General features: G+C 41.1%; 1 protein-coding gene and 26 non-coding genes across 28 annotated transcripts; all 27 read left to right on the top strand.

The window, feature by feature from the left end:
• The first annotated feature begins 10 nt into the window (after positions 1-10).
• On the top strand, positions 11-27,875 carry LOC130918635 (lipoprotein lipase). Of its 2 annotated transcripts, none has more exons than XM_057840509.1 (10): positions 11-256; positions 938-1,134; positions 4,243-4,422; positions 4,605-4,716; positions 4,791-5,024; positions 6,787-7,029; positions 24,144-24,264; positions 24,487-24,705; positions 26,704-26,811; positions 26,903-27,875. In XM_057840509.1, exons 1-10 carry the CDS (start codon positions 157-159, stop codon positions 26,922-26,924), a joined length of 1,536 nt encoding a protein of 511 aa, XP_057696492.1. In that variant the 5' UTR covers positions 11-156; the 3' UTR covers positions 26,925-27,875. The 2 variants fall into 2 exon arrangements, with proteins under 2 accessions (XP_057696492.1, XP_057696491.1); XM_057840508.1 differs by having other exon boundaries at positions 6,784-7,029.
• Positions 8,882-8,953, top strand: trnaq-cug (transfer RNA glutamine (anticodon CUG)). Its single transcript has one exon. It is a non-coding gene; the product is annotated as a tRNA-Gln (tRNA).
• trnaq-uug (transfer RNA glutamine (anticodon UUG)) lies at positions 9,521-9,592 on the top strand. The gene has a single exon. It is a non-coding gene; the product is annotated as a tRNA-Gln (tRNA).
• Positions 10,006-10,077, top strand: trnaq-cug (transfer RNA glutamine (anticodon CUG)). Its single transcript has one exon. It is a non-coding gene; the product is annotated as a tRNA-Gln (tRNA).
• trnaq-uug (transfer RNA glutamine (anticodon UUG)) lies at positions 10,168-10,239 on the top strand. Its single transcript has one exon. It is a non-coding gene; the product is annotated as a tRNA-Gln (tRNA).
• trnaq-cug (transfer RNA glutamine (anticodon CUG)) lies at positions 10,497-10,568 on the top strand. The gene has a single exon. It is a non-coding gene; the product is annotated as a tRNA-Gln (tRNA).
• On the top strand, positions 11,943-12,014 carry trnaq-uug (transfer RNA glutamine (anticodon UUG)). Its single transcript has one exon. It is a non-coding gene; the product is annotated as a tRNA-Gln (tRNA).
• On the top strand, positions 12,428-12,499 carry trnaq-cug (transfer RNA glutamine (anticodon CUG)). Its single transcript has one exon. It is a non-coding gene; the product is annotated as a tRNA-Gln (tRNA).
• Positions 12,590-12,661, top strand: trnaq-uug (transfer RNA glutamine (anticodon UUG)). The gene has a single exon. It is a non-coding gene; the product is annotated as a tRNA-Gln (tRNA).
• On the top strand, positions 12,919-12,990 carry trnaq-cug (transfer RNA glutamine (anticodon CUG)). The gene has a single exon. It is a non-coding gene; the product is annotated as a tRNA-Gln (tRNA).
• trnaq-cug (transfer RNA glutamine (anticodon CUG)) lies at positions 14,366-14,437 on the top strand. The gene has a single exon. It is a non-coding gene; the product is annotated as a tRNA-Gln (tRNA).
• On the top strand, positions 14,528-14,599 carry trnaq-uug (transfer RNA glutamine (anticodon UUG)). Its single transcript has one exon. It is a non-coding gene; the product is annotated as a tRNA-Gln (tRNA).
• On the top strand, positions 14,857-14,928 carry trnaq-cug (transfer RNA glutamine (anticodon CUG)). The gene has a single exon. It is a non-coding gene; the product is annotated as a tRNA-Gln (tRNA).
• On the top strand, positions 16,296-16,367 carry trnaq-cug (transfer RNA glutamine (anticodon CUG)). The gene has a single exon. It is a non-coding gene; the product is annotated as a tRNA-Gln (tRNA).
• trnak-cuu (transfer RNA lysine (anticodon CUU)) lies at positions 16,782-16,853 on the top strand. Its single transcript has one exon. It is a non-coding gene; the product is annotated as a tRNA-Lys (tRNA).
• On the top strand, positions 16,944-17,015 carry trnaq-uug (transfer RNA glutamine (anticodon UUG)). The gene has a single exon. It is a non-coding gene; the product is annotated as a tRNA-Gln (tRNA).
• On the top strand, positions 17,273-17,344 carry trnaq-cug (transfer RNA glutamine (anticodon CUG)). The gene has a single exon. It is a non-coding gene; the product is annotated as a tRNA-Gln (tRNA).
• On the top strand, positions 17,757-17,828 carry trnaq-cug (transfer RNA glutamine (anticodon CUG)). Its single transcript has one exon. It is a non-coding gene; the product is annotated as a tRNA-Gln (tRNA).
• On the top strand, positions 17,919-17,990 carry trnaq-uug (transfer RNA glutamine (anticodon UUG)). Its single transcript has one exon. It is a non-coding gene; the product is annotated as a tRNA-Gln (tRNA).
• Positions 18,559-18,630, top strand: trnaq-cug (transfer RNA glutamine (anticodon CUG)). Its single transcript has one exon. It is a non-coding gene; the product is annotated as a tRNA-Gln (tRNA).
• On the top strand, positions 18,721-18,792 carry trnaq-uug (transfer RNA glutamine (anticodon UUG)). The gene has a single exon. It is a non-coding gene; the product is annotated as a tRNA-Gln (tRNA).
• trnaq-cug (transfer RNA glutamine (anticodon CUG)) lies at positions 19,050-19,121 on the top strand. The gene has a single exon. It is a non-coding gene; the product is annotated as a tRNA-Gln (tRNA).
• On the top strand, positions 19,690-19,761 carry trnaq-cug (transfer RNA glutamine (anticodon CUG)). Its single transcript has one exon. It is a non-coding gene; the product is annotated as a tRNA-Gln (tRNA).
• On the top strand, positions 19,852-19,923 carry trnaq-uug (transfer RNA glutamine (anticodon UUG)). The gene has a single exon. It is a non-coding gene; the product is annotated as a tRNA-Gln (tRNA).
• Positions 20,181-20,252, top strand: trnaq-cug (transfer RNA glutamine (anticodon CUG)). Its single transcript has one exon. It is a non-coding gene; the product is annotated as a tRNA-Gln (tRNA).
• On the top strand, positions 20,665-20,736 carry trnaq-cug (transfer RNA glutamine (anticodon CUG)). Its single transcript has one exon. It is a non-coding gene; the product is annotated as a tRNA-Gln (tRNA).
• On the top strand, positions 20,827-20,898 carry trnaq-uug (transfer RNA glutamine (anticodon UUG)). Its single transcript has one exon. It is a non-coding gene; the product is annotated as a tRNA-Gln (tRNA).
• Positions 27,876-27,891: the final 16 nt, after the last annotated feature.

The following is a 27,891-nucleotide window of genomic DNA, read 5'->3' as shown; positions in this document are numbered from 1 at the left end:
CCTCTGTTCGAGGTGGTTCACATGCCTGCGCACTGCGCGCAACACGACGCACTAAACGGGACTATTCCTCTTGACGAAACGACAATTAGGATTTCTCAACTCTTCTGCATCTTCCGTCAAGGTTGAAGACACATTCTGAACAAAGCTGTCAAAGCAATGAAAGCATGGAGAGTTGGCTTTCTTTGCTTAGTGGTCTTGAACGCAACAGTGCGCTATGTGACGTCTCTGGAGCAAGAACTGACTGATTCTATTTTTGGTAAGTTGCCAAAGTAGCCCCCCAGTCCGCATTAACGTGTAATAAATAGACATAAAACATAGTTAGCTAATGTTTTAGACATGCAAGTACAGTGTTTGACGTCGTGTTATCACGGAAAGTTAACGCTTTGATGAATGGCGCTGCGTTCAGGTTACTGCAATTTCAGTAGGACTTTGAAAGTTTGGTTTGCAACTTCATAAATGTGAGGTTACTAAGTCCCTACCCCCACTCTCTGTACACACGCCCTCCCCCCATTTGAGTCAGCTGACTCTTCAGAATCCTAGAAGCTGCTGCTGGTTTCTATGGAACCCAGTTGGACTGCGTGAAATCTTGCTGCCATTGGCGTCGACAGATGTCTAATTCATATCTTTCAGTGCTATTGACAGCGCTTGAACGCCAGTGGTAGCCAATGAGTTGACAACAATACATGTCAAATAAAGGTAACAAAGATAACCGAAATAAACAAAGTGTCCATTTTTTTTTTAACCAATTCACTGCCAGTGAAAATGACAGATTTCCAATTTATTTACCTGGGAAAATGGGAACGATCATGTTTCAGTGCTATTGATGGTGTTAGACGTTAAATCCATTTTGCCTGTTGGATTAGACATCTAGCGCTGTCAATGTCAACCAACAAGATAATGAATGATATGAATAACTTCTACTTTACTCTCCTCACAGGTAACTTCCTGGATCCTATTAAAGACTGGTTTGAGCAGAAGAATGAAGCCAATCAAACGGCGGCCAGATTCTCCCTGCGAACACCTTCCCAGCCGGAAGACGACCTTTGCTATATCCATCCTGGCCAAGCTGACTCTCTGGCGGCCTGTGCCTTCAACAAAACCGCCAAAACCTTCCTCATCATCCACGGATGGGCGGTGAGGCACGCCACTTGCTTCATGCTTCCACCGGTTGGGACTTGCCCCCCAAGTGTGAATTTGCTTAGGGCAGCAACTTCAAATGCTGCATTCATTGCGTTAACTATCAGGAAAGAATGTGAGCTGAGGTTTAATAATCAGAGGGGACAAAAGCGTTAACACTCTATACTTTAGAAGTACAGATACTTAAATTTAGGGGCTATACTTAGGAGCTCAGAAAATTCCAGGCTTGCTTTTATTCACTATTTAGCATGAAAATACAAAACAAATCACTGATAATTAGAAGGCGAAGGACTAAGAGAAATTAGCTGATGCTATGCTTTGACTCATCCTGTTTTTATTGGTATTCTGCATTCTTGTGATTTAGACTTTGGTTGGGCGCCAACCTAATGGGGTGTCTTAGGTGACATTTTTATATGGCGTCTGGGCGTCCCCCCTCAACTTGCGGATTTCATGTACTCACTGAAGAAATCAAATTGCATTTTTAGTGCTCTGTTTGGTTGATAAGATATGTCACACAATTTACCACATGAAATCACAAATACTGGGCAAGTTGGCGAGTTAACTCCAAGTTTGTTGGTTATATTGTACAGAAGAAAAGAAGCTTCTTTAATATCTCAAAATTTTAAGAATATTGTATGTTTTAGCAACTGGCTCAGTGCAGAGTAGTAAAACAAATAGATGTTTGAATACTGTGTACTAGACATGTGCCGACTACCGGTTTGAAGGTATACCGTGGTATGAAAACGTCAAGGTTTAAAAACCGCAAAAAATTTCCGTCATACTGTCCCCGAGTTATTTGCGATTTTTTTATGTCACAAAAATGCATGGAGAAATCCCTCGCTTGCAGCTGTAAGGCTCAACCCTCCCCCAACGTTTGTTGCTCAGTGTCAGTGAGTCAGCTGTGCTACATGATGGGTGGTGGGAGGTGAAACTCCTGAATTTTTTTCCCCCATCGAAGAAAACTAAATCACTGGTATGTAGAGCTGAAACGAATACTTGAGCAACTCCAGTAACGCGAGTTTAAAAACTGATCCGAGTAATTTTATTCACCTCGAGTAATCGTTTAATTTTGACAGCTCTAAGCACCACGTTTTGCTCGGACTACTTTTAATGCAGGACAACGCGCTGATGTCACGTGCGTAGAGGAAAAAGGAAGAAAAAAAAAAAACTTACATCAGCCGACAACAAACGACGCCGACGTTGCTAAAAACTAGCCCGCATGATGCTACGACGGTAGCAGGTAGCATCTGAGGCGTCTCATAGATGTCACATGTATTTTGTTAAACTAGATGCAAAATGACAGAGTCAGCGACGTTAGTAAACAGCCGCCATCTTAAAGCAGTGGTGCGCTAAGCGCTAATGAAGAGCACTAAGCGCTAATAAATAAGTTTAACGTTACTGACACTTGCTCACGTAATGTTAGCCCTGCGGAGGGCTAGTTTTCTATTAATTATGACCACTGTCGATACGTGGCTAACGTGTCTTACATACAGGCTTTAACATAACAAAGCTCTGTGGAGTGATGAGGGTGTAAAATAAAAACTTAATGATGGTAACTATCAATTTTATCTCAGTAGTCATTGCTGGATAAAAGACTGAGTAGCACTGGTCCCTAATGTACTCCAATACAGCCTGTATCATACATTTGTTTTGAACACCGCAAAAACTCAAAATCCTATCAGGACTTATAGTTTAGACTAACTTAAAACTTAACTAGAACTTAAAAATAGCTTGACACAAATAGACATTCAATTGAAATGTGGGAAAAAAATCCTAACTTTTAAGTGATGTGTGTTATCAAGCGTAATGGCATTTTTACGTAAGAAATATATATATATTTTTATAGTATAAAATAGTTACATAAGTTTTTTGAGTGAAAGCAGTGAATAGCAGCCCTACTGGTATGGCATTACTTCGGTTAAAGGAAAGTTACAGGCGGCCAAGGCTTAGCAAGCGACATGTAAACATGTTTGCGGAGGGTGGCTGGCGAGGAGGCAATACCGCCAATATGATTTAGCATTTTTACAAAATTAAAGGTTAGCAAACACTTTCATGAACGTTTCCCACCAGCTACGAGATTTAACTCCAGCATGTTTAGTGGGTCTAGCGGTGGTAAAACATGTGTTTTTTTCTCTTTGGCAACAATCTGTGTTGAGAAAAAGTGTGTGTACAATGTAAACATGATACGAGTCATACACATGTGCTTTTTATGGAAAATTATTATCTTTGTTCTGATGGTAATATTGTTGAGCTGTGGCTTTGGGTTTAGGCTCACCTAAAGGATTGCATTTATTTACATTTTTTGAATTTATTTTAACTTAACATTATACTTATGTTCCAATTTGCTAATATGTTTTGAAAAATAAAAGTGGGAAAAAAAGTTTTTTTTTTAAACCCAGATGTCTCAAAGTAACACATTTTAGAGCTGTAATTGCAATACCATGAAATTTTGGCTTAAGGTTATCATACCATCGGAATATCATACCGGCACATGCCTACTGTGTACTAAGTTGATGTTGTGTTATGATAGAAAAAAAGTTGTTATGCTGTTATCTCAGAAATGCATTTTTTTTAAATTGGTAAGACAGTATAATTGACATAAAATATTGGGGTATACGAATTTTGAAAATAGTATTGCGTTTGTATAACATTGTGAATAATTGCAGTGTTATTGTTTTCTTCATTGCAATTAAAATATTTTGATTGTCGCCAGTGCTGAAAATAACCTTTGAATTAAAGTTTAATATCTAATACAAAAATGATCAATGTAATATACAAGTATAAAACAAAATAATTTTTATTACTACGCTGACTTCCCTTTTAATGGGATTTATTTCCCCTAAAAAACAAGCCCCCTAAATTAGAGAACGGCCTCTATTAGCATTCCAACTGTAACATCACTAACGGTCCCTGCCAAAAGCATAACAAGTGTGTTAAAGGAAAAATTTATTCAAGTTTATTATCATTTCAACACTAGTTATAATGTATTTATATTTGTAGGTAAATGCCAAGTGCCCTTAGCATTAAGCCAGCTGGCACTGTTGCCTGCCAGACTGTTTAAGTTTTGAAGTCCAGTGCCCTTAATTTTATTCTTTCCTTCCACAGTTGAGCGGCATGTTTGAAAGCTGGGTGGCTAAGCTGGTGTCGGCATTGTATGAGCGAGAGAAGATGGCCAACGTCATCGTGGTGGACTGGCTCAGCACGGCGCAGAACGACTACGTGATTGCGGCCCAGAACACCAAGGCGGTGGGACAGGAGGTGGCACGCTTCATCGACTGGATTGAGGTCAGTTGGAGCATTCGTTCATCCGTGCATTTTCTATAGCACGCGTGATCATTAGGGTCGCGGGCTAACTGGAGCATAGCTCAGCTGACTTTGGGTGAGAGGCGGGGTACACCTTTGGACTACTTGCTAGTCTAGTGAGCTGCTGTTTGTCATGATTTTTTTTATTGTGGGTGTTTTGACAGGAAACCACCAACATTCCTCTTGACAACCTACATCTTATTGGATACAGCCTTGGGGCTCATGTGGCAGGCATTGCAGGCAGCCACGCCTCTAACAAAGTTGGAAGAATAACAGGTAAAAAGCCAAAAAAAACATTGTGTCACCCAAATACATTACATCAGAGCTGACACTCCCGTCTCCGTCTGCAGGTTTGGACCCAGCCGGGCCAAACTTTGAGGGTGAGCACGCCCACAGGCGCCTGTCCCCAGATGACGCCGATTTCGTGGATGTGCTCCACACCTTCACCCGAGGCTCTCTGGGTCTAAGCATCGGCATTCAGCAGCCTGTAGGCCACGTGGATATCTACCCCAATGGAGGCATCTTCCAGCCAGGCTGCAACTTAAGAGGAGCTCTGGAGAAGATTGCTACATTTGGGTTATTTGGTAAGTTCCTAACAGTTTTGTTTTTGGCAGCCTTTTTAGTTTTAGTCTTAGTCTTTTGGATGAAAATACTTATTACCGTATTTTTCGGACTGTAAGTCGCAGGATTCAAAATGAGTACGGTACTGTGTTATTACAACATGTATACAACTAGCCATATCGTTTGTTAAAAACAAATAGGAGTGTTAAATAAACAATGCAATCATATCTGTTTCATATTTATTTGTATGTCAAATATATATATATATATATATATATATATATATATATATATATTTTTTTTTATGAAACAAGTACGAAATGAAAGTACCGTATTTTTCGGACTATAAGTCGCACCAGCCATAAAATGCCCAACGAAGAGGAAAAAAAAAACATAAGTCGCACCGGAGTATAAGTCGCATTTTGGGGGGAAATTTACATGATAAAATCCAACACCTATAACAGATATGTCATCTTGAAAGGCAAATCAAATACAAATAGAATAGAGAACAACATGCTGAATAAGTGTACAGTATGATCATGTTACATGATGCATGAACAACGAAATGCGAACGTGGCCGGTATGTTAACGTAACATAGCTATTAAGAGTTATTCCAATAACAATAGCATAAAGAACATGCTAACAAGTTTACCAAATCATCAGTGTCACTCCAAAACACCAAAATAACATGTGAAATGATATAATAATGTGTTAATAATTTTACACATAAGTCGCTCCAGAGTTGCACCCCCAGCCAAACTATGAAAAAAAACAGTGCAAGTATAAAATCTACATAAATATAAATATAAATGTGTATGAGTCCTATGTTCAAGCAGTGCAAATAATGGAAGTAAGTAGGCACAGTTTGGCAGTGAAGGCATTGAATATTGCACGTTAATATTGCACGTTAATATTGCACGTAGTAAGTATTTGGTACGTTTTTGGTCAAAAATCATAACCACACAGGTTTTTCTGCCATTGAAAATTAATGGGAAATTTGGCCATACATTGGCCGTCAGTGGCATGGACGTGCATTGCTGTCAATGGCATCGACTTACTTGGGCGCCAGTTGAATGTCAATGGGCTGTCATGGTAAATGGTTAAAAAAATACAAGGACATATGTTTTCCTGCAATTGAAAATGAATGGGAAATTTGGACGTACATGGCTGTCAATGGCATCCCATTAGAAATGAATGGGGCAGTTTTTGGCGAATTATGGGGGAACCATAAGTTTTTGCCAAATTCTGTATACAACTTTTATGCCCTTTACAATTATGTGATTTGGACAAAAATTGTAGGACAAGTAGGTTTTTTTGTTCCCAAAAACCCACGTTTACAGGCAAACAGAAAATTTTGCCTTGCAAAGGCCCATCTTACTCTGATAAAACAACTTTTATTTGCATTCTCTGTTTAGTGGATTGGACGTTTATTGTCGTCAAAGGCAGCCAATCAGTTTACTAGAGGCTGTTTCAGTGTCCAACAAGGCATCACACTTGTGCTATTAGTCCACACAAAAAGAGTCCAGCATCTTGGCTCCTCATTGGCTTGTCGCTAATCGGTCTTAGCGGTAAGCATTGTTACCACCACTGACACAATAAACCCATTCACAACAGTCTGAACATGAGCAGAGAGGCCCAAACATGGCTGAAATGAGTCTTTGTAGAATTTGGCACTCTAATTCTTGGCCGGCGGTCTAGTTTGCTAAGTGGATGAGGATGAGTGCAAATGTAACCACTTGCCTTTTATTATTTGATCCGTTTTCAACGAAACGTTTCACCAGCAGCCATCGGCGACGCCGTCAAGTGCGAGCACGAGCGCTCTATCCACCTCTTCATTGACTCTCTGCTAAACGAGTGGGAGGCGGCCAAGGCCTACCGCTGCGGTAGCAACGATATGTTCAACCGCGGCATGTGCCTCAGCTGCCGCAAGAGCCGCTGCAACACGGTGGGCTACGACATCAGCAAGGTCCGCAAACCGCGCAATGTGCAGATGTACACCAAGACCAGAGCCACTATGCCCTTCCGAGGTGAGTTGTTTAAAATTCAGTTAAATTAACTGATTTGCTGCCATTGACTGTGATTGAAGTCCAATCCATTTGGCCTCTCGCAGTTCAAATGGATTGGATGTCAACATCGCTGTCAGTTATGTCAATTTGTATTTCGTTTTGACTTTTGTTTTTCAAAATTCAGTTTTTTTTTTTTGGGAGGAGGTTGTGTGTTTTCATTTGCAACTTTGGTTTAATTTTCATTAATCTAGTAGTAATTTTTTTTTGTTTTTTTTGTTTTTTTTACACTGAGGGGTAACATGTATCAAACTCGGGGGCAGATCCAGAACAACACCTCATTTTGTGTTGCTCATGAAAGTAAATCACGCGCATTGACTTTGTTTCTCGCTAAAATAACTTTCATTGAGGACTACAGAGACCAGAGCATGTTTCCACACCTCCTTCACTTTTTTTTTATTTTAATTAATAATTAAACATTTTCTAAATATAATTTAAAATTTATAAATAGAATATTTACCTTTTTTTATTAATGTAAAACAAAACTTAAAAAGTTGTCTTTTTTTACCTTTTCAATTTAAAGATATAAATACATTTAAAAAATGTAAAAAAGAATGGAATATTTATTATTTTTCCTTTTTTTAAATTAAAAAAAACATTAATATAACAAATTAAAAAAAAAAAATATTTCCCCTTGCTTCTATTTTGTTTTTAATGAAAATAATGTAAATAAATCTAAAAATTAAAAATTGTGGTAAAAATGTGATACTTCCAACATAAAAAAATCGCTGGTTAACAGCATTTGCAAACAAACAAACAAACAAGCAAAAAATTTTGTGACTGACACCACATGCACGACTAAAAGAGAAGTGGATTTTTTTTTTTTTTTTTACCGAGTGTAAAGCTTAAAGGGATCCACGGATAGAAAGAGTTGTAGTTCTTAAAAGATAAACGTTATTATGAGTTAATATTATGAGTTAAAATAATTTGTTATTGAAACCCCTCTTAAGGTTTTCGTTTTTATAGAATTTATAAAATTTGTTTAACTAGTAGGTCGCCATTGTTGTTGATGTCGCAGTGCGATGACGTCACATGGTTACGCTGCCGGGCTTCCAGAGTATGACTTTAGTGACATAAACATGTCATCTGTTCAACCTTTTCAATCTGAACCTGATATATAGATATTTCACAAAACGAGCAGCAAAAGCAAATAGAAAGGGAAAGACGGGATGAGACATGACGAGAGTAGGAAAATGTGCGACATCGGCGAGTTTGACACGCAAAGTCTTACCGTGCTTTTTCAGCTGGTTTTGTTTAGATGCGTAAAGACAGAACATACTAAAGATTCTTTAAAATAATAACTTAAAAGTAGCAATATCAAATAAGGGTGGTTTAAATATGCTACGTGACTAATGTGGTCAACAGATCAACAATCTGCTTTAAAGCTACCACAAGAAAAGACAATGCTTAAAAGTATGAGAAGGAAACACATGCAAAAAGTTCTTTGAGACCATGACATTTGAAACTCTTACACCCCGTCGTAAGGTGTGAATAGGTACCACGGTGTAGTGGCTAGCACTCTGGATTTTGAATCCAGTGATTGTATTGGTGGAAGCTGCAACTTACTTTCATCTGCATTTCAACATTCAGGTGCAGTGATGTGTTCCAGGAAAGTCTAAGCCTGTTTTCCTACCCATACTACTGCTGTGGGTTCCGTCTTGTAATGTTTAGCTCTCTGGACATTGATCTCAGTGATATTTTTTCACTTCTACGTGGAACCCATATCTTTTGTGACCCGCAGGCGCATTTGTACAAAAAAGCAGAACCTCATGGCAAGATTTATTAGACCATACGCCCACTCTCAAAAGTGTGAATGGGTTCCATGGTGTAATGGCTAGCACTCTGGACTCTGAATCCAGTGATCCGAGTTCAAGTCTCGGTGGAACCTTAGGATTTTGTTATCCGCAACAGTACTATGAAAACCAGGACCTCATGCCTTGCCTTTTGAAACAATGCGACCCATATTAAAGTGTGAATTGCTTCCATTGTGTAATGGCTAGCCCTTTGAATCCAGTGATCTGAGTTCAAGTCTCGGTGGAACCTGTGACTTTCTTTCACCTGTGTTTCAACATTCAGGTTCAGTGACTTGGTCCTGGAAAGTCTAAGACTCTTTTCCTACCTATACTACTGCTGTGGGTTCCTTCTAATGTTTAGCTCCCTGGACATTGATCTCAGTGATCTGTTTTCACTTTGAGATGGAACCCATGACTTTTGTGACCCGCAGACGCATTTGTACAAAAAAAGCAGACCCTCGTGGCAAAATGTATTAATCCATACGCCCAACTTGAGAAGAGAGTATGGGTTCCATGGTGTAATGGCTAGCACTCTGAATCCAGTGATCTGAGTTCAAGTCTCAGTGGAACCTTGGGATTTTCTTTCCCGCAACAGTACAATGAAAACTAGGACCTCATGCCTTGCCTTTTGAAACAATACACCCCATATTAAAGTGTGAATTGGTTCCATGGTGTAATGGCTAGCACTTTGGACTTTGAATCCAGTGATCCGAGTTCAAGTCTCGGTGGAACCTGTGACTTTCTTTCACCTGCGTTTCAACATTCAGGTTCAGTGACTTGTTACTGGAAAGTCTAAGACTCTTTTCCTACCTATACTACTGCTGTGGGTTCCTTCTAATGTTTAGCTCCCTGGACATTGATCTCAGTGATCTGTTTTCACTTTGAGATGGAACCCATATCTTTTGTGACCCGCAGACGCATTTGTACAAAAAAAGCAGACCCTCGTGGAAATACTCTTTTCCTACCTATACTACTGCTGTGGGTTCCTTCTAATGTTTAGCTCCCTGGACATTGATCTCAGTGATCTGTTTTAACTTTGAGATGGAACCCACATCTTTTGTGACCCGGAGACGCATTTGTACAAAAAAAAGCAGACCCTTGTGGCAAAATGTATTAATCCATACACCCAACTTCAGAACATAGTATGGGTTCCATGGTGTAATGGCTAGCACTCTGGACTCTGAATCCAGTGATCTGAGTTCAAGTCTCGGTGGAACCTTGGGATTTTCTTTCCCGCAACAGTACAATGAAAACCAGGACCTCATGCCTTGCCTTTTGAAACAATACACCCCTTGTTAAAGTGTGAATTGGTTTCATGGTGTAATGGCTAGCACTCTGGACTTTGAATCCAGTGATCCGAGTTCAAGTCTCGGTGCAACCTGTGACTTTCTTTCACCTGCGTTTCAACATTCAGGTTCAGTGACTTGTTTGAGGAAAATCTAAGACTCTTTTCCTACCTATACCACTGCTGTGGGTTCCTGCTAATGTTTAGCTCACTGGACATTGATCTCAGTGATCTGTTTTCACTTTGAGATGGAACCCATATCTTTTGCGACCCGGAGACGCATTTGTACAAAAAAAGCAGACCCTTGTGGCAAAATGTATTAATCCATACGCCCAACTTGAGAAGTGAGTATGGGTTCCATGGTGTAATGGCTAGCACTCTGGACTCTGAATCCAGTGATCCGAGTTCAAGTCTCGGTGGAACCTTGGGATTTTCTTTTCCGCAACAGTACAATGAAAACCAGGACCTCATGCCTTGCCTTTTGAAACAATACACCCCTTACTAAAGTGTGAATGGCTTTCATGGTGTGATGGCTCGCACTCTGGACTCTGAATCCAGTGATCCGAGTTCAAGTCTTGGTGGAACCTTGGGATTTTATTTTCCGCAACAGGACAATGAAAACCAGGACCTCATGCCTTGCCTTTTGAAACAATACACCCCTTATTAAAGTGAATTGGTTCCATGGTGTAATGGCTAGCACTCTGGACTTTGAGTCCAGTGATCCGAGTTCAAGTCTCAGTGGAACCTGTGACTTTCGTTCACCTGCGTTTCAACATTCAGATTCAGTGCTTTGCTCAATGAAAGTCTAAGCCTCTTTAGCTACTTATACTACTGCTGTGGGTTCCTTCTAATGTTTAGCTCCCTGGACATTGATCTCAGTGATCTGTTTTCACTTTGAGATGGAACCCATATCTTTTGTGACCCGCAGACGCATTTGTACAAAAAAAGCAGACCGTCGTGGAAATACTCTTTTCCTACCTATACTACTGCTGTGGGTTCCTTCTAATGTTTAGCTCCCTGGACATTGATCTCAGTGATCTGTTTTAACTTTGAGATGGAACCCATATCTTTTGTGACCCGGAGACGCATTTGTACAAAAAAAAGCAGACCCTTGTGGCAAAATGTATTAATCCATACGCCCAACTTCAGAACATAGTATGGGTTCCATGGTGTAATGGCTAGCACTCTGAATCCAGTGATCCGAGTTCAAGTCTCGGTGGAATCTTGGGATTTTCTTTCCCGCAACAGTACAATGAAAACCAGGACCTCATGCCTTGCCTTTTGAAACAATACACCCCTTATTAAAGTGTGAATTGGTTTCATGGTGTAATGGCTAGCACTCTGGACTTTGAGTCCAGTGATCCGAGTTCAAGTCTCGGTGCAACCTGTGACTTTCTTTCACCTGCGTTTCAACATTCAGGTTCAGTGACTTGTTCCTGGAAAGTCTAAGACTCTTTTCCTACCTATACTACTGCTGTGGGTTCCTTCTAATGTTTAGCTCCCTGGACATTGATCTCAGTGATCTGTTTTCACTTTGAGATGGAACCCATGACTTTTGTGACCCGCAGACGCATTTGTACAAAAAAAGCAGACCCTCGTGGCAAAATGTATTAATCCATACGCCCAACTTGAGAAGAGAGTATGGGTTCCATGGTGTAATGGCTAGCACTCTGAATCCAGTGATCTGAGTTCAAGTCTCAGTGGAACCTTGGGATTTTCTTTCCCGCAACAGTACAATGAAAACTAGGACCTCATGCCTTGCCTTTTGAAACAATACACCCCATATTAAAGTGTGAATTGGTTCCATGGTGTAATGGCTAGCACTTTGGACTTTGAATCCAGTGATCCGAGTTCAAGTCTCGGTGGAACCTGTGACTTTCTTTCACCTGCGTTTCAACATTCAGGTTCAGTGACTTGTTACTGGAAAGTCTAAGACTCTTTTCCTACCTATACTACTGCTGTGGGTTCCTTCTAATGTTTAGCTCCCTGGACATTGATCTCAGTGATCTGTTTTCACTTTGAGATGGAACCCATATCTTTTGTGACCCGCAGACGCATTTGTACAAAAAAAGCAGACCCTCGTGGAAATACTCTTTTCCTACCTATACTACTGCTGTGGGTTCCTTCTAATGTTTAGCTCCCTGGACATTGATCTCAGTGATCTGTTTTAACTTTGAGATGGAACCCACATCTTTTGTGACCCGGAGACGCATTTGTACAAAAAAAAGCAGACCCTTGTGGCAAAATGTATTAATCCATACACCCAACTTCAGAACATAGTATGGGTTCCATGGTGTAATGGCTAGCACTCTGGACTCTGAATCCAGTGATCTGAGTTCAAGTCTCGGTGGAACCTTGGGATTTTCTTTCCCGCAACAGTACAATGAAAACCAGGACCTCATGCCTTGCCTTTTGAAACAATACACCCCTTGTTAAAGTGTGAATTGGTTTCATGGTGTAATGGCTAGCACTCTGGACTTTGAATCCAGTGATCCGAGTTCAAGTCTCGGTGCAACCTGTGACTTTCTTTCACCTGCGTTTCAACATTCAGGTTCAGTGACTTGTTTGAGGAAAATCTAAGACTCTTTTCCTACCTATACCACTGCTGTGGGTTCCTGCTAATGTTTAGCTCACTGGACATTGATCTCAGTGATCTGTTTTCACTTTGAGATGGAACCCATATCTTTTGCGACCCGGAGACGCATTTGTACAAAAAAAGCAGACCCTTGTGGCAAAATGTATTAATCCATACGCCCAACTTGAGAAGTGAGTATGGGTTCCATGGTGTAATGGCTAGCACTCTGGACTCTGAATCCAGTGATCCGAGTTCAAGTCTCGGTGGAACCTTGGGATTTTCTTTTCCGCAACAGTACAATGAAAACCAGGACCTCATGCCTTGCCTTTTGAAACAATACACCCCTTACTAAAGTGTGAATGGCTTTCATGGTGTGATGGCTCGCACTCTGGACTCTGAATCCAGTGATCCGAGTTCAAGTCTTGGTGGAACCTTGGGATTTTATTTTCCGCAACAGGACAATGAAAACCAGGACCTCATGCCTTGCCTTTTGAAACAATACACCCCTTATTAAAGTGAATTGGTTCCATGGTGTAATGGCTAGCACTCTGGACTTTGAGTCCAGTGATCCGAGTTCAAGTCTCAGTGGAACCTGTGACTTTCGTTCACCTGCGTTTCAACATTCAGATTCAGTGCTTTGCTCAATGAAAGTCTAAGCCTCTTTAGCTACTTATACTACTGCTGTGGGTTCCTTCTAATGTTTAGCTCCCTGGACATTGATCTCAGTGATCTGTTTTCACTTTGAGATGGAACCCATATCTTTTGTGACCCGCAGACGCATTTGTACAAAAAAAGCAGACCGTCGTGGAAATACTCTTTTCCTACCTATACTACTGCTGTGGGTTCCTTCTAATGTTTAGCTCCCTGGACATTGATCTCAGTGATCTGTTTTAACTTTGAGATGGAACCCATATCTTTTGTGACCCGGAGACGCATTTGTACAAAAAAAAGCAGACCCTTGTGGCAAAATGTATTAATCCATACGCCCAACTTCAGAACATAGTATGGGTTCCATGGTGTAATGGCTAGCACTCTGAATCCAGTGATCCGAGTTCAAGTCTCGGTGGAATCTTGGGATTTTCTTTCCCGCAACAGTACAATGAAAACCAGGACCTCATGCCTTGCCTTTTGAAACAATACACCCCTTATTAAAGTGTGAATTGGTTTCATGGTGTAATGGCTAGCACTCTGGACTTTGAGTCCAGTGATCCGAGTTCAAGTCTCGGTGCAACCTGTGACTTTCTTTCACCTGCGTTTCAACATTCAGGTTCAGTGACTTGTTCCTGGAAAGTCTAAGACTCTTTTCCTACCTATACTACTGCTGTGGGTTCCTTCTAATGTTTAGCTCCCTGGACATTGATCTCAGTGATCTGTTTTCACTTTGAGATGGAACCCATATCTTTTGTGACCCGCAGACGCATTTGTACAAAAAAAGCAGACCCTCGTGGAAATACTCTTTTCCTACCTATACTACTGCTGTGGGTTCCTTCTAATGTTTAGCTCCCTGGACATTGATCTCAGTGATCTGTTTTAACTTTGAGATGGAACCCACATCTTTTGTGACCCGGAGACGCATTTGTACAAAAAAAAGCAGACCCTTGTGGCAAAATGTATTAATCCATACACCCAACTTCAGAACATAGTATGGGTTCCATGGTGTAATGGCTAGCACTCTCGACTCTGAATCCAGTGATCCGAGTTCAAGTCTCGGTGGAACCTTGGGATTTTCTTTCCCGCAACAGTACAATGAAAACCAGGACCTCATGCCTTGCCTTTTGAAACAATACACCCCTTGTTAAAGTGTGAATTGGTTTCATGGTGTAATGGCTAGCACTCTGGACTTTGAATCCAGTGATCCGAGTTCAAGTCTCGGTGCAACCTGTGACTTTCTTTCACCTGCGTTTCAACATTCAGGTTCAGTGACTTGTTTGAGGAAAATCTAAGACTCTTTTCCTACCTATACCACTGCTGTGGGTTCCTGCTAATGTTTAGCTCACTGGACATTGATCTCAGTGATCTGTTTTCACTTTGAGATGGAACCCATATCTTTTGCGACCCGGAGACGCATTTGTACAAAAAAAGCAGACCCTTGTGGCAAAATGTATTAATCCATACGCCCAACTTGAGAAGTGAGTATGGGTTCCATGGTGTAATGGCTAGCACTCTGGACTCTGAATCCAGTGATCCGAGTTCAAGTCTCGGTGGAACCTTGGGATTTTCTTTTCCGCAACAGTACAATGAAAACCAGGACCTCATGCCTTGCCTTTTGAAACAATACACCCCTTACTTAAGTGTGAATGGCTTTCATGGTGTGATGGCTTGCACTCTGGACTCTGAATCCAGTGATCCGAGTTCAAGTCTTGGTGGAACCTTGGGATTTTATTTTCCGCAACAGGACAATGAAAACCAGGACCTCATGCCTTGCCTTTTGAAACAATACACCCCTTATTAAAGTGAATTGGTTCCATGGTGTAATGGCTAGCACTCTGGACTTTGAGTCCAGTGATCCGAGTTCAAGTCTCAGTGGAACCTGTGACTTTCGTTCACCTGCGTTTCAACATTCAGATTCAGTGCTTTGCTCAATGAAAGTCTAAGCCTCTTTAGCTACTTATACTACTGCTGTGGGTTCCTTCTAATGTTTAGCTCCCTGGACATTGATCTCAGTGATCTGTTTTCACTTTGAGATGGAACCCATATCTTTTGTGACCCGCAGACGCATTTGTACAAAAAAAGCAGACCCTCGTGGAAATACTCTTTTCCTACCTATACTACTGCTGTGGGTTCCTTCTAATGTTTAGCTCCCTGGACATTGATCTCAGTGATCTGTTTTAACTTTGAGATGGAACCCATATCTTTTGTGACCCGGAGACGCATTTGTACAAAAAAAAGCAGACCCTTGTGGCAAAATGTATTAATCCATACGCCCAACTTCAGAACATATTATGGGTTCCATGGTGTAATGGCTAGCACTCTGAATCCAGTGATCCGAGTTCAAGTCTCGGTGGAACCTTGGGATTTTCTTTCCCGCAACAGTACAATGAAAACCAGGACCTCATGCCTTGCCTTTTGAAACAATACACCCCTTATTAAAGTGTGAATAGGTTCCATGGTGTAATGGCTAGCACTTTGAATCCAGTGATCCGAGGTCAAGTCTCGGTGGAACCTGTGACTTTCTTTCACCTGTGTTTCAACATTCAGGTTCAGTGACTTGGTCCTGGAAAGTCTAAGACTCTTTTCCTACCTATACTACTGCTGTGGGTTCCTTCTAATGTTTAGCTCCCTGGACATTGATCTCAGTGATCTGTTTTCACTTTGAGATGGAACCCATAACTTTTGTGACCCGCAGAGGCATTTGTACAAAAAAAGCAGACCCTCGTGGCAAAATGTATTAATCCATACGCCCAACTTGAGAAGAGAGTATGGGTTCCATGGTGTAATGGCTAGCACTCTGAATCCAGTGGTCCGAGTTCAAGTCTCAGTGGAACCTTGGGATTTTCTTTCCCGCAACAGTACAATGAAAACTAGGATCTCATGCCTTGCCTTTTGAAACAATACACCCCGTATTAAAGTGTGAATTGGTTCCATGGTGTAATGGCTAGCACTCTGGACTCTGAATCCAGTGATCCGAGTTCAAGTCTCGGTGGAACCTTGGGATTTTCTTTCACCTGCGTTTCAACATTCAGGTTCAGTGACTTGTTCCTGGAAAGTCTAAGACTCTTTTCCTACCTGTACTACTGCTGTGGGTTCCTTCTAATGTTTAGCTCCCTGGACATTGATCTCAGTGATCTGTTTTCACTTTGAGATGGAACCCATATCTTTTGTGACCCGCAGACGCATTTGTACAAAAATAGCAGACCCTCGTGGAAATACTCTTTTCCTACCTATACTACTGCTGTGGGTTCCTTCTAATGTTTAGCTCCCTGGACATTGATCTCAGTGATCTGTTTTCACTTTGAGATGGAACCCATATCTTTTGTGACCCGGAGACGCATTTGTACAAAAAAAAGCAGACCCTTGTGGCAAAATGTATTAATCCATACGCCCAACTTCAGAACAGAGTATGGGTTCCATGGTGTAATGGCTAGCACTCTGGACTCTTAATCCAGTGATCCGAGTTCATGTCTCGGTGGAACCTTGGGATTTTCTTTCCCGCAACAGTACAATGAAAACCAGGACCTCATGCCTTGCCTTTTGAAACAATACATCCCTTATTAAAGTGTGAATTGGTTCCATGGTGTAATGGCTAGCACTCTGGACTTTGAATCCAGTGATCAGAGTTCAAGTCTCGGTGGAACCTGTGACTTTCTTTCACCAGCGTTTCAACATTCAGGTTCAGTGACTTGTTCCTGGAAAGTCTAAGACTCTTTTCCTACCTATACTACTGCTGTGGGTTCCTTCTAATGTTTAGCTCATTGGACATTGATCTCAGTGATCTGTTTTCACTTTGAGAAGGAACCCATGTCTTTTGTGACCCGTAGACGCATTTGTGCAAAAAAAGCAGACCCTCGTGGAAAAATGTATTAATCCATACGCCCAACTTGAGAAGAGAGTATGGGTTCCATGGTGTAATGGCTAGCACTCTGGACTCTGAATCCAGTGATCCGAGTTCAAGTCTCGGTGGGACCTTGGGATTTTCTTTCCCGCAACAGTACTATGAAAACCAGGACCTCATGCCTTGCTTTTTGAAACAATGCGACCCGTATTGAAGTGTGAATTGCTTCCATGGTGTAATGGCTTTCCCTTTGAATCCAGTGATCCGAGTTCAAGTCTCGGTGGAACCTGTGACTTTCTTTCACCTACGTTTCAACATTCAGGTTCAGTGACTTGTTCCTGGAAAGTCTAAGACTCTTTTCCTACCTATACTACTGCTGTGGGTTCCTTCTAATGTTTAGCTCACTGGACATTGATCTCAGTGATCTCTTTTCACTTTGAGATGGAACCCATATCTTTTGTGACCCGTAGACGCATTTGTGAAAAAAAAGCAGACCCTCGTGGAAAAATTTATTAATCCATACGCCCAACTTGAGCAGAGAGTATGGGTTCCATGGTGTAATGGCTAGCACTCTGGACTCTGAATCCAGTGATCCGAGTTCAAGTCTCGGTGGGACCTTGGGATTTTCTTTCCCGCAACAGTACAATGAAAACCAGGACCTCATGCCTTGCCTTTTGAAACAATACACCCCTTATTAAAGTGTGAATTGGTTCCATGGTGTAATGGCTAGCACTCTGGACTTTGAATCCAGTGATCCAAGTTCAAGTCTCGGTGGAACCTTAGGATTTTGTTATCCGCAACAGTACTATAAAAACCAGGACCTCATGCCTTGCTTTTTGAAACAATGCGACCCGTATTAAAGTGTGAATTGCTTCCATGGTGTAATGGCTTTCCGTTTGAATCCAGTGATCCGAGTTCAAGTCTCGGTGGAACCTGTGACTTTCTTTCACCTGTGTTTCAACATTCAGGTTCAGTGACTTGGTCCTGGAAAGTCTAAGACTCTTTTCCTACCTGTACTACTGCTGTGGGTTCCTTCTAATGTTTAGCTCCCTGGACATTGATCTCAGTGATCTGTTTTCACTTTGAGATGGAACCCATATCTTTTGTGACCCGCAGACGCATTTTTACAAAAAAAGCAGACCCTCGTGGAAATACTCTTTTCCTACCTATACTACTGCTGTGGGTTCCTTCTAATATTTAGCTCCCTGGACATTGATCTCAGTGATCTGTTTTCACTTTGAGATGGAACCCATATCTTTTGTGACCCGGAGACACATTTGTACAAAAAAAAGCAGACCCTTGTGGCAAAATGTATTAATCCATATGCCCAACTTCAGAACAGAGTATGGGTTCGATGGTGTAATGGCTAGCACTCTGGACTCTGAATCCAGTGATCTGAGTTCAAGTCTCGGTGGAACCTTGGGATTTTCTTTCCCGCAACAGTACAATGAAAACCAGGACCTCATGCCTTGCCTTTTGAAACAATACACCCCTTATTAAAATGTGAATTGGTTCCATGGTGTAATGGCTAGCACTCTGGACTTTGAATCCAGTGATCCGAGTTCAAGTCTCGGTGGAACTTCTGACTTTCTTTCACCTGCGTTTCAGCATTCAGGTTCAGTGACTTGTTCCTGGGAAGTCTAAGACTCTTTTCCTACCTATACTACTGCTATGGGTTCCTTCTAATGTTTAGCTCATTGGACATTGATCTCAGTCATCTGTTTTCACTTTGAGAAGGAACCCATATCTTTTGTGACCCATAGACGCATTTGTGCAAAAAAAGCAGACCCTCGTGGAAAAATTTATTAATACATACGCCCAACTTGAGAAGAGAGTATGGGTTCCATGGTGTAATGGCTAGCACTCTGGACTCTGAATCCAGTGATCCGAGTTCAAGTCTCGGTGGAACCTTGGGATTTTCTTTCCCGCAACAGTACTATGAAAACCAGGACCTCATGCCTTGCTTTTTGAAACAATGCGACCCCTATTGAAGTGTGAATTGCTTCCATGGTGTAATGGCTTTCCCTTTGAATCCAGTGATCCGAGTTCAAGTCTCGGTGGAACCTGTGACTTTCTTTCACCTACGTTTCAACATTCAGGTTCAGTGACTTGTTCCTGGAAAGTCTAAGACTCTTTTCCTACCTGTACTACTGCTGTGGGTTCCTTCTAATGTTTAGCTCCCTGGACATTGATCTCAGTGATCTGTTTTCACTTTGAGATGGAACCCATATCTTTTGTGACCCGCAGACGCATTTTTACAAAAAAAGCAGACCCTCGTGGAAATACTCTTTTCCTACCTATACTACTGCTGTGGGTTCCTTCTAATATTTAGCTCCCTGGACATTGATCTCAGTGATCTGTTTTCACTTTGAGATGGAACCCATATCTTTTGTGACCCGGAGACACATTTGTACAAAAAAAAGCAGACCCTTGTGGCAAAATGTATTAATCCATATGCCCAACTTCAGAACAGAGTATGGGTTCGATGGTGTAATGGCTAGCACTCTGGACTCTGAATCCAGTGATCTGAGTTCAAGTCTCGGTGGAACCTTGGGATTTTCTTTCCCGCAACAGTACAATGAAAACCAGGACCTCATGCCTTGCCTTTTGAAACAATACACCCCTTATTAAAATGTGAATTGGTTCCATGGTGTAATGGCTAGCACTCTGGACTTTGAATCCAGTGATCCGAGTTCAAGTCTCGGTGGAACCTGTGACTTTCTTTCACCTGCGTTTCAACATTCAGGTTCAGTGACTTGTTCCTGGGAAGTCTAAGACTCTTTTCCTACCTATACTACTGCTGTGGGTTCCTTCTAATGTTTAGCTCATTGGACATTGATCTCAGTGATCTGTTTTCACTTTGAGAAGGTACCCATATCTTTTGTGACCCATAGACGCATTTGTGCAAAAAAAGCAGACCCTCGTGGAAAAATTTATTAATCCATACGCCCAACTTGAGAAGAGAGTATGGGTTCCATGGTGTAATGGCTAGCACTCTGGACTCTGAATCCAGTGATCCGAGTTCAAGTCTCGGTGGAACCTTGGGATTTTCTTTCCCGCAACAGAACTATGAAAACCAGGACCTCATGCCTTGCTTTTTGAAACAATGCGACCCGTATTGAAGTGTGAATTGCTTCCATGGTGTAATGGCTTTCCCTTTGAATCCAGTGATCCGAGTTCAAGTCTCGGTGGAACCTGTGACTTTCTTTCACCTACATTTCAACATTCAGGTTCAGTGACTTGTTCCTGGAAAGTCTAAGACTCTTTTCCTACCTATACTACTGCTGTGGGTTCCTTCTAATGTTTAGCTCACTGGACATTGATCTCAGTGATCTGTTTTCACTTTGAGATGGAACCCATATCTTTTGTGACCCGTAGACGCATTTGTGAAAAAAAAGCAGACCCTCGTGGAAAAATTTATTAATCCATACGCCCAACTTGAGCAGAGAGTATGGGTTCCATGGTGTAATGGCTAGCACTCTGGACTCTGAGTCCAGTGATCCGAGTTCAAGTCTCGGTGGAACCTTAGGATTTTCTTTCCCGCAACAGTACAATGAAAACCAGGACTTCATGCCTTGCCTTTTGACACAATACACCCCGTATTAAAGTGTGAATAGGTTCCATGGTGTAATGGCTAGCACTCTGGACTTTGAATCCAGTGATCCAAGTTCAAGTCTCGGTGGAACCTGTGACTTTCTTTCACTTGTGTTTTAACATTGAGGTTCAGTGACTTGTTCGAGGAAAATCTAAGACTCTTTTCCTACCTATACTACTGCTGTGGGTTCCTGCTAATGTTTAGCTCACTGGACATTGATCTCAGTGATCTGGTTTCACTTTGAGATGGAACCCATATGTTTTGCGACCCGGAGACGCATTTGCACAAAAAAAGCAGACTCTTGTGGCAGAATGTATTAATCCATACGCCCAACTTGAGAAGAGCGTATGGGTTCCATGGTATAATAGCTAGCAATCTGGACTCTGAATCCAGTGATCCGAGTTCAAGTCTCGGTGGAACCTTGGGATATTCGTTTCCGCAACAGTACAATGAAAACCAGGACCTCATGCCTTGCCTTTTGAAACAATACACCCCTTATTAAAGTGAGAATGGGTTACATGGTGTGATGGCTCGCACTCTGGACTCTGAATCCAGGGATCTGAGTTCAACTCTCGGTGGAACCTTGGGATTTTATTTTCCGCAACAGGACAATGAAAACCAGGACCTCATGCCTTGCCTTTTGAAACAATACACCCCTTATTAAAGTTTGAATTGGTTCCATGGTGTAATGGCTAGCACTCTGGACTTTGAGTCCAGTGATCCGAGTTCAAGTCTCAGTGGAACCTGTGACTTTCTTTCACCTGCGTTTCATCATTCAGGTTCATTGCTTTGCTCCATGAAAGTCTAAGCCTCTTTAGCTACCTATACTACTGCTGTGGTTTCCCTCTAATGTTTAGCTCCCTGGATAGTAATCTGTTTTCACTTTGAGTTGGAACTCTTATCTTTTGTGACCCCCAGACGCATTTGTACAAAAAAAAGCAGAACCTCTTGCCAAAATGTATTAAACCATACGCTCATCTTGAAAAGAGAGTATGGGTTCCTTGGTGTAATGGCTAGCACTCTGGACTCTGAATCCAGTGATCTGAGTTCAAGTCTAGGTGGAACCTTGGGATTTTCTTTCCCGCAAGAGTACAATGAAAACCAGGACCTCATGGCTTGCCTTTTGAAACAATACACCCCTTTATAAAGTGTGAATGTGTACCATGGTGTAGTGGCTAGCACTTTGAATCCAGTGATCCGAGTTCAAGTCTTGGTAGAACCTGCATTTCAACATTCAGGTGCAGTGACTTGTTCCAGGAAAGTGTAAGCCTGTTTTCCCACCTATGCTACTGTTTTGGGTTCCTTCTAATGTTTAGCTCCCTGGACATTGATCTCACTGATCTGTTTTCACTTCTCGGTGGAACCCATATCTTTTGTGACTCGCAGATGCATTTGTACAAAAAAAGCAGAACCTCATGCCAAAATTTATGAAACTATACGCCCAACTTCAAAAGTGGGTATGGGTTCCATGGTGTAATGGCTAGCACTCTGAATCCAGTGATCCGAGTTCAAGTCTCGGTGGCACCTTGAGATTTTGTTACCCGCAACAGTACAATGAAAACCAGGACCTCATGCCTTGCTTTTTGAAACAATACACCCTGTATTAAAGTGTGAATGGGTTTTATCTCTTGTGACATGTTGTACATCTCGCCGCACAGAAGGAATTGCAGTACCCCGTAGTGTTCGTCTAGTAACAGTGACAAACTACGTCATCAACCCGAGCGTCCATTGCGCGCATAAAACATGGTGCCCTCAGTAGGTCAAAACGCACTGAATATTATAGATTTTTAAGTCAATAGCAATATTTTATGTGTTTCTAATAACATATCTTAGTAAAAGAGAACAATCATGGCTAATAATATGAAGTCCGAGGTTCCGTTTAAGGCTAGCGGCTGAGCAAATGTACTTTCGGTGAACATTTCAAAATAAAAGCATGGCATGTTCAACATGTAAAGAAATATTTCTGGAGTTAATTTCACATATTTCAAATTTTACACTACGAATAGCTTTAAAATAACAACCATTATGAAAAATCTGATTGACAATCAATTATTTGGCTTCAATTTTGCTAAAATGTGCACTTTGCAGGACAAGATCACTGTCATTTTGGATCAAATGAACACTTTTGATGGGCTCTAATTGGCAGAGACTCGTTCTGCTATGTGTGTATGTGTGTATATTTTATGGCATATTTTATAGATGGTTTGAATTGCGATTAATTGTGATTAATTACGATTAATTAATTTTTAAGCTGTAATTAACTCGATTAAAAATTTTAATCGTTTGACAGCCCTAGTTAAAATATTGCTCACACAGAGCAGAGAGAAAACCGATTATTCTCAGGCTTATCCTCAACCCATTATTATTTTTTATGACTGTTGTCAAGCCCGGCCATTCCCCAAAAAGCCGTGTTCACTGCAAGCTAGGCGCTAATAATGCACAGCTGCACCGCTACCTTAGCGTCTCTCTCGCTATTTGATGACGTAATTGCTGCATGAATATCGATTTGGGAGACTGGACAGTACAGACCGCCGCGACAGTCTGGAAAAATGTGGCCCAGATCGGATTTGAACCACATACGAATGTGACCCAGATCGGATTTGAAATGGTCCAGTTCTATGCGACTTGTCACGTTCAGACCGTCAAGTTAATGCCTCACTTGAGTCGGAAAAACACGAAAAAATCGGATTCGTGCTTCAAGACCTGTAGTATGAACGTAGCCTTATAGTCCGAAAAATACAGTACTCTTTACCCTTGGTGCACCCACCTAACAAGTTTTACAACCATGTGATTCTTTGTCCCTGAATAAAGATAGATGATGATGAAAGAAAATGGTCAGTGTGAACAAAGGTTATCTGCCACACTGTCCTTATGTGGCTTGGAGAACTGTTTATATCTTAAGACATCGTGAAGGTGCCAAAACCAGAGTATCAAATTCAATCCCTTAAACTCACCTTGCACAGCGTTTGATGTTGAAATCAGTTGTTGTTGACATCCCCGTGCATCTAATTGTGTTAATGTCGCAAGCCGCAACAGCTGCGTGAACACACTTATGTTAATGCTGCGCTCTGGCGAGTTCTGTCTGAAAGGCAAAGCCGAATTAAACCCGGCTCTACTGTTTCGCCTCTAATGCTGCAATTAGCCAGGAATGCGGTGTGAAAAGTGCTAGGGGCTCCTTGGCAAAATAGCCAAGTATCCTATGATGGTGCTCCTAGTTACTATTCTTTTACTCATTTCGCTGCTCTTTGTGTTTAAGCTTGTTCAAATTGCTTAATTAGCCTAAATGAGCATTTAAAAAATGATGAGCATTGACTAATGTAACTGTGACTCTCCTACAGTTTACCACTACCAGTTGAAGATCCACTTCTCCAGTAAAGTGAACCGCTCGGAGATGGAGCCCTCGCTTACAGTCTCACTCTTTGGAACCAAGGGGGAAGCGGAAGACCTGCAGCTTAAACTGTGAGTGTGCCGCAATATTTAACTTTTATTAGCTTAAATAAAGCTAAACGTATTGCTCTGTTACGGATGGGCAATAAAGAAAACTGAAAGGAACCATAAAGTTGATAAGCAATGTGATAAAACATTATTTTTGTTTCAAGCGTTGGCTTCCTGATTAATGCTGAACGTTTATGACATACTACAGTAAAGGTTAATACCTCACTTGATGGTTCTGTCTTACAGGAAGGAGAAAATAGCAGCCAATAGGACTCATTCTTTCCTATTGGTAACCGAAAAGGACATAGGTGAGCTGTTGATGTTGAAGTTCAAGTGGGAGGAGTCAAACGGCTGGTCAGCCTCCAGTATGTTGAAGATGGTTTCTTCCTGGTGGTCCGGCGACTCCGACAGCGCCAACATGGAGGTGCACAGAATTCGCATCCGGGCAGGAGAGACACAGCAAAAGTAAGTGTTGCAAAAATGACAACTAGTAAGCTACGTACAGTGGTATAAAAAAGCATCTGAACTTTTTGGAATTTCTCATATTTCTGCATAAAATCCCCATCAAATGTGAGCTGATCTTTGTCAAAATCACACAGATGGAAAAACAGTGTCTGCTTTAACTAAATGAAGATAGCATGCAATAAAATTACAGAAGGGGACAAATAAGTAAGTGAACCCCCTAAAGAGACTTAAAGAGCAATTGAAACCAATTTTTACCAAATAATTTAAGTCAGGTGTGTGCCCAATCACCTATGAATGCTTTAAAGCTGCCCTGCCCACTATAAAGCGCACACCTGGTAAGAATTATCTTGATGAGAAGCATTGTCTGATGTGCATCATGGCTCGGTCACAAGAGCTGTCTGAAGACATGTGATCGATTGTTGATTTGTATAAAGCTGGGAAAGGATACAAAACCATCTCTAAAAGTCTAGCTGTTCATCAATAGACAGTCAGAGAAGTTGTCTACAAATGGAGAGAGTTTGGTACTGTTGCTGCTCTCCCAAGGTGTTGCTGTCCACCAAAGATGACGCCAAGAGTTCAGCGCAGAATACTCAGAGATTTAAAAAAAAAAGAAACCTAGAGTGTCTGCTAAAGACTTATAGAAATCACTGGCACTGTCCAATATCTCTGTGCACACATCAACTATATGTAAAATTATGGCCAAGAATGGTGTTCATGGGAGGACTTCACAGAGGAAGCCACTGCTGTCTGAAAAAAAAAAAAAAAAACAAAAAAAAAAACGTTGCTCGTTTAATGTTAGCAAAAAGGCACTTACACACTCCACACAAGTTTTGGCAAATATTTTGTAGACTGATCAAACCAAATTTGAATTGTTTGGAAGCAACACACAACGTCATGTATGGAGGAAAAATGGAACAGCTCACCAACATCAACACCTCATTCCCACCATGAAGCATGCTGGAGGGTGCAACATGATATGGGGCTGTTTTGCTACTTCAGGGCCTGGACAACTTACAATTATTAATGGAAGAATGAATTCAAAAGTTTATCAGGATGTTTTGCAGGAAAACCTCAGGCCGTCTGTCAGACAGTTGAAGCTAAAAAGAGGATGGATGCTGCAACAAGACAATGATCCAAAACACAGAAGTAAATCAAATTCAAAATGGTTTCAGAAGAACAAAATACACGTTCTGGTGTAGCCAAGTCAAAGTCTAGACTTTAACACTTTGAGATGCTGTGGCATGACCTAAAGACAGTCATTCATGCCAGGCATCCCAGGAATCTGACTGAACTGCAGCAAATTGTAGAGAAGAATGGGCCAAGATGAGTCCTGATCGATGTTCCAGACTGATCTGCAGCACAGGAGGCTGAAGTTATTGCTGCCAAAGGGGAGGCCACAAAATATTAAATGTGATGGTTCACTTACCTATTTTGACCCCTTCTGTCATTGTTTACATACTATCCTCATTAAAATATGGTTTTTACGGATTTAGTTTAAGCACTTTTTTTCATCTGTGTGATTTTACCAAAGATAAATCACATTTGATGTTGATTTTATGCAGAAGTGTGAGAAATTCCAAAAGGTTCAGATACTTTTTCATACCACTGTATTTAGGAAACGATGGGTCTTTTCAGAATTGGAGGACATTTTGATGTTTATTATGTGATTTTTTTCTGGAGGGTTCGAGGGTGTCACTGCTGAACAAGAGGCTATTTTGCGCTTCAATTTGTTCTTTGAGGGAGAAAAATGGCTTTTTAGGGCGTACTCAATTTTTTAAAAAAAATTCTATTTTCTTAAGATTTTATCTCAGTACAAGTGCATTTATTCAGAAATGAAATGTTTTAGTATTTTATCTGTGGATTATTTGACGTTTGAAGGATGGGACGTAAAATGTCCTCCAATTCTGGAATGACCTTAAACTTGTTTAAACTCACCAGGTCGACACCAGAATTTTTGTGAGTACCGTACTTACCAAATAACTTTCCTTTCTCTTCCAGGATGGTATTGTGCTCAAAAGATCCTGATTCTTCCAACTTAATGCAAGAACTTACCTTCGTCAAATGTAAGGGAACGTGGAGAACGCATCCAAAAAGCACTCCCAAAAGGTAATTGGCTTCTCCCACCTGCGTTATCTTTTCACACCAATCATTTCGTCAAGGTTTTGTCAGTAAAAACAAGCAATGTCTTTATCTGTAGAATAACCTTGGAGGCCCACTGAACCTGTGGAGAAAACTACCACCAACATCAACCTTGTGTACATTTAAGCACTTAGTGAATAATTTATTTGATGTCACCTAATACAAAAAAAGCCTCACACTGACTTTTATGTATACACAGGCGTGTTTTTGGTTTTTTTAATATTTAAAACATCATGTTTTATGTGTTCTACTCATTTGCGTATTTACTGAATATGTAGTGTTCTAAATGTAACCTAACAAGCATTCACCACTGTGGCCCCTAACACTGCATGTGACTGGGGGACTGGATCAGTGTGCCTTAAGTTCAACAAAGTGCTTTGTCACTGCGTGTGTGTTTTGTGGGTGCTTTTTTGTTGTTATGGCAACAAACAGACATTACTATTGCCGTTCTACTGAGTTACACCTCCTGCTGTGAAATAAGACTTGACTGTTACCTCAACAAAGTGATGTTTTTGTTTGAACGTAGTTATATTGCTTTTTTATAGGGGTGCAATGGTGCTTTTGCAGGGTATAGGACAGTCTATACTGTAAAACGGCTAAGTATAGCAATGTTCCCAATAGGTATGAAGGCTTTTTTTGCGTTTGTGGGATGAGGGGGGCACATGGTTTTGGACGTCAGTGGTAGCCAATGAGCTACGTAATTCCACCAATTTTTAAATTTGCACGTGTCTTCCACGATAATGCACAAAAAAAAGGAATTTCCATTTTTCTGTGTCACTCCTCAGAGATCGGTACTGTAATCATTGTGACTTTTTCCAACTTCAAAAACACGTGCGAATACTTTGTTACTGCACTGACTACAGGGGAGGCCATTTTTAAAGTGTACAGAAAGAAGATCTGATGTAAATAAGAGACCATTGATTTTTGTAGTAAAAACCACTGTTTCTATTATAAAATCTAGTCAGTTTTCAGTGTATATAAATGTAAATATGTTATATTGTGTATATTTAATAAACAACATGAAAGTTCAACTTGTTCCTGTTTTTT

The sequence above is a fragment of the Corythoichthys intestinalis genome, chromosome 7, assembly GCF_030265065.1.
Source record: "Corythoichthys intestinalis isolate RoL2023-P3 chromosome 7, ASM3026506v1, whole genome shotgun sequence".
NCBI lineage: Eukaryota > Metazoa > Chordata > Actinopteri > Syngnathiformes > Syngnathidae > Corythoichthys > Corythoichthys intestinalis.
Note: the sequence above shows the minus strand (reverse complement) of the source record. Positions and strands in the feature narration are given on the sequence as shown.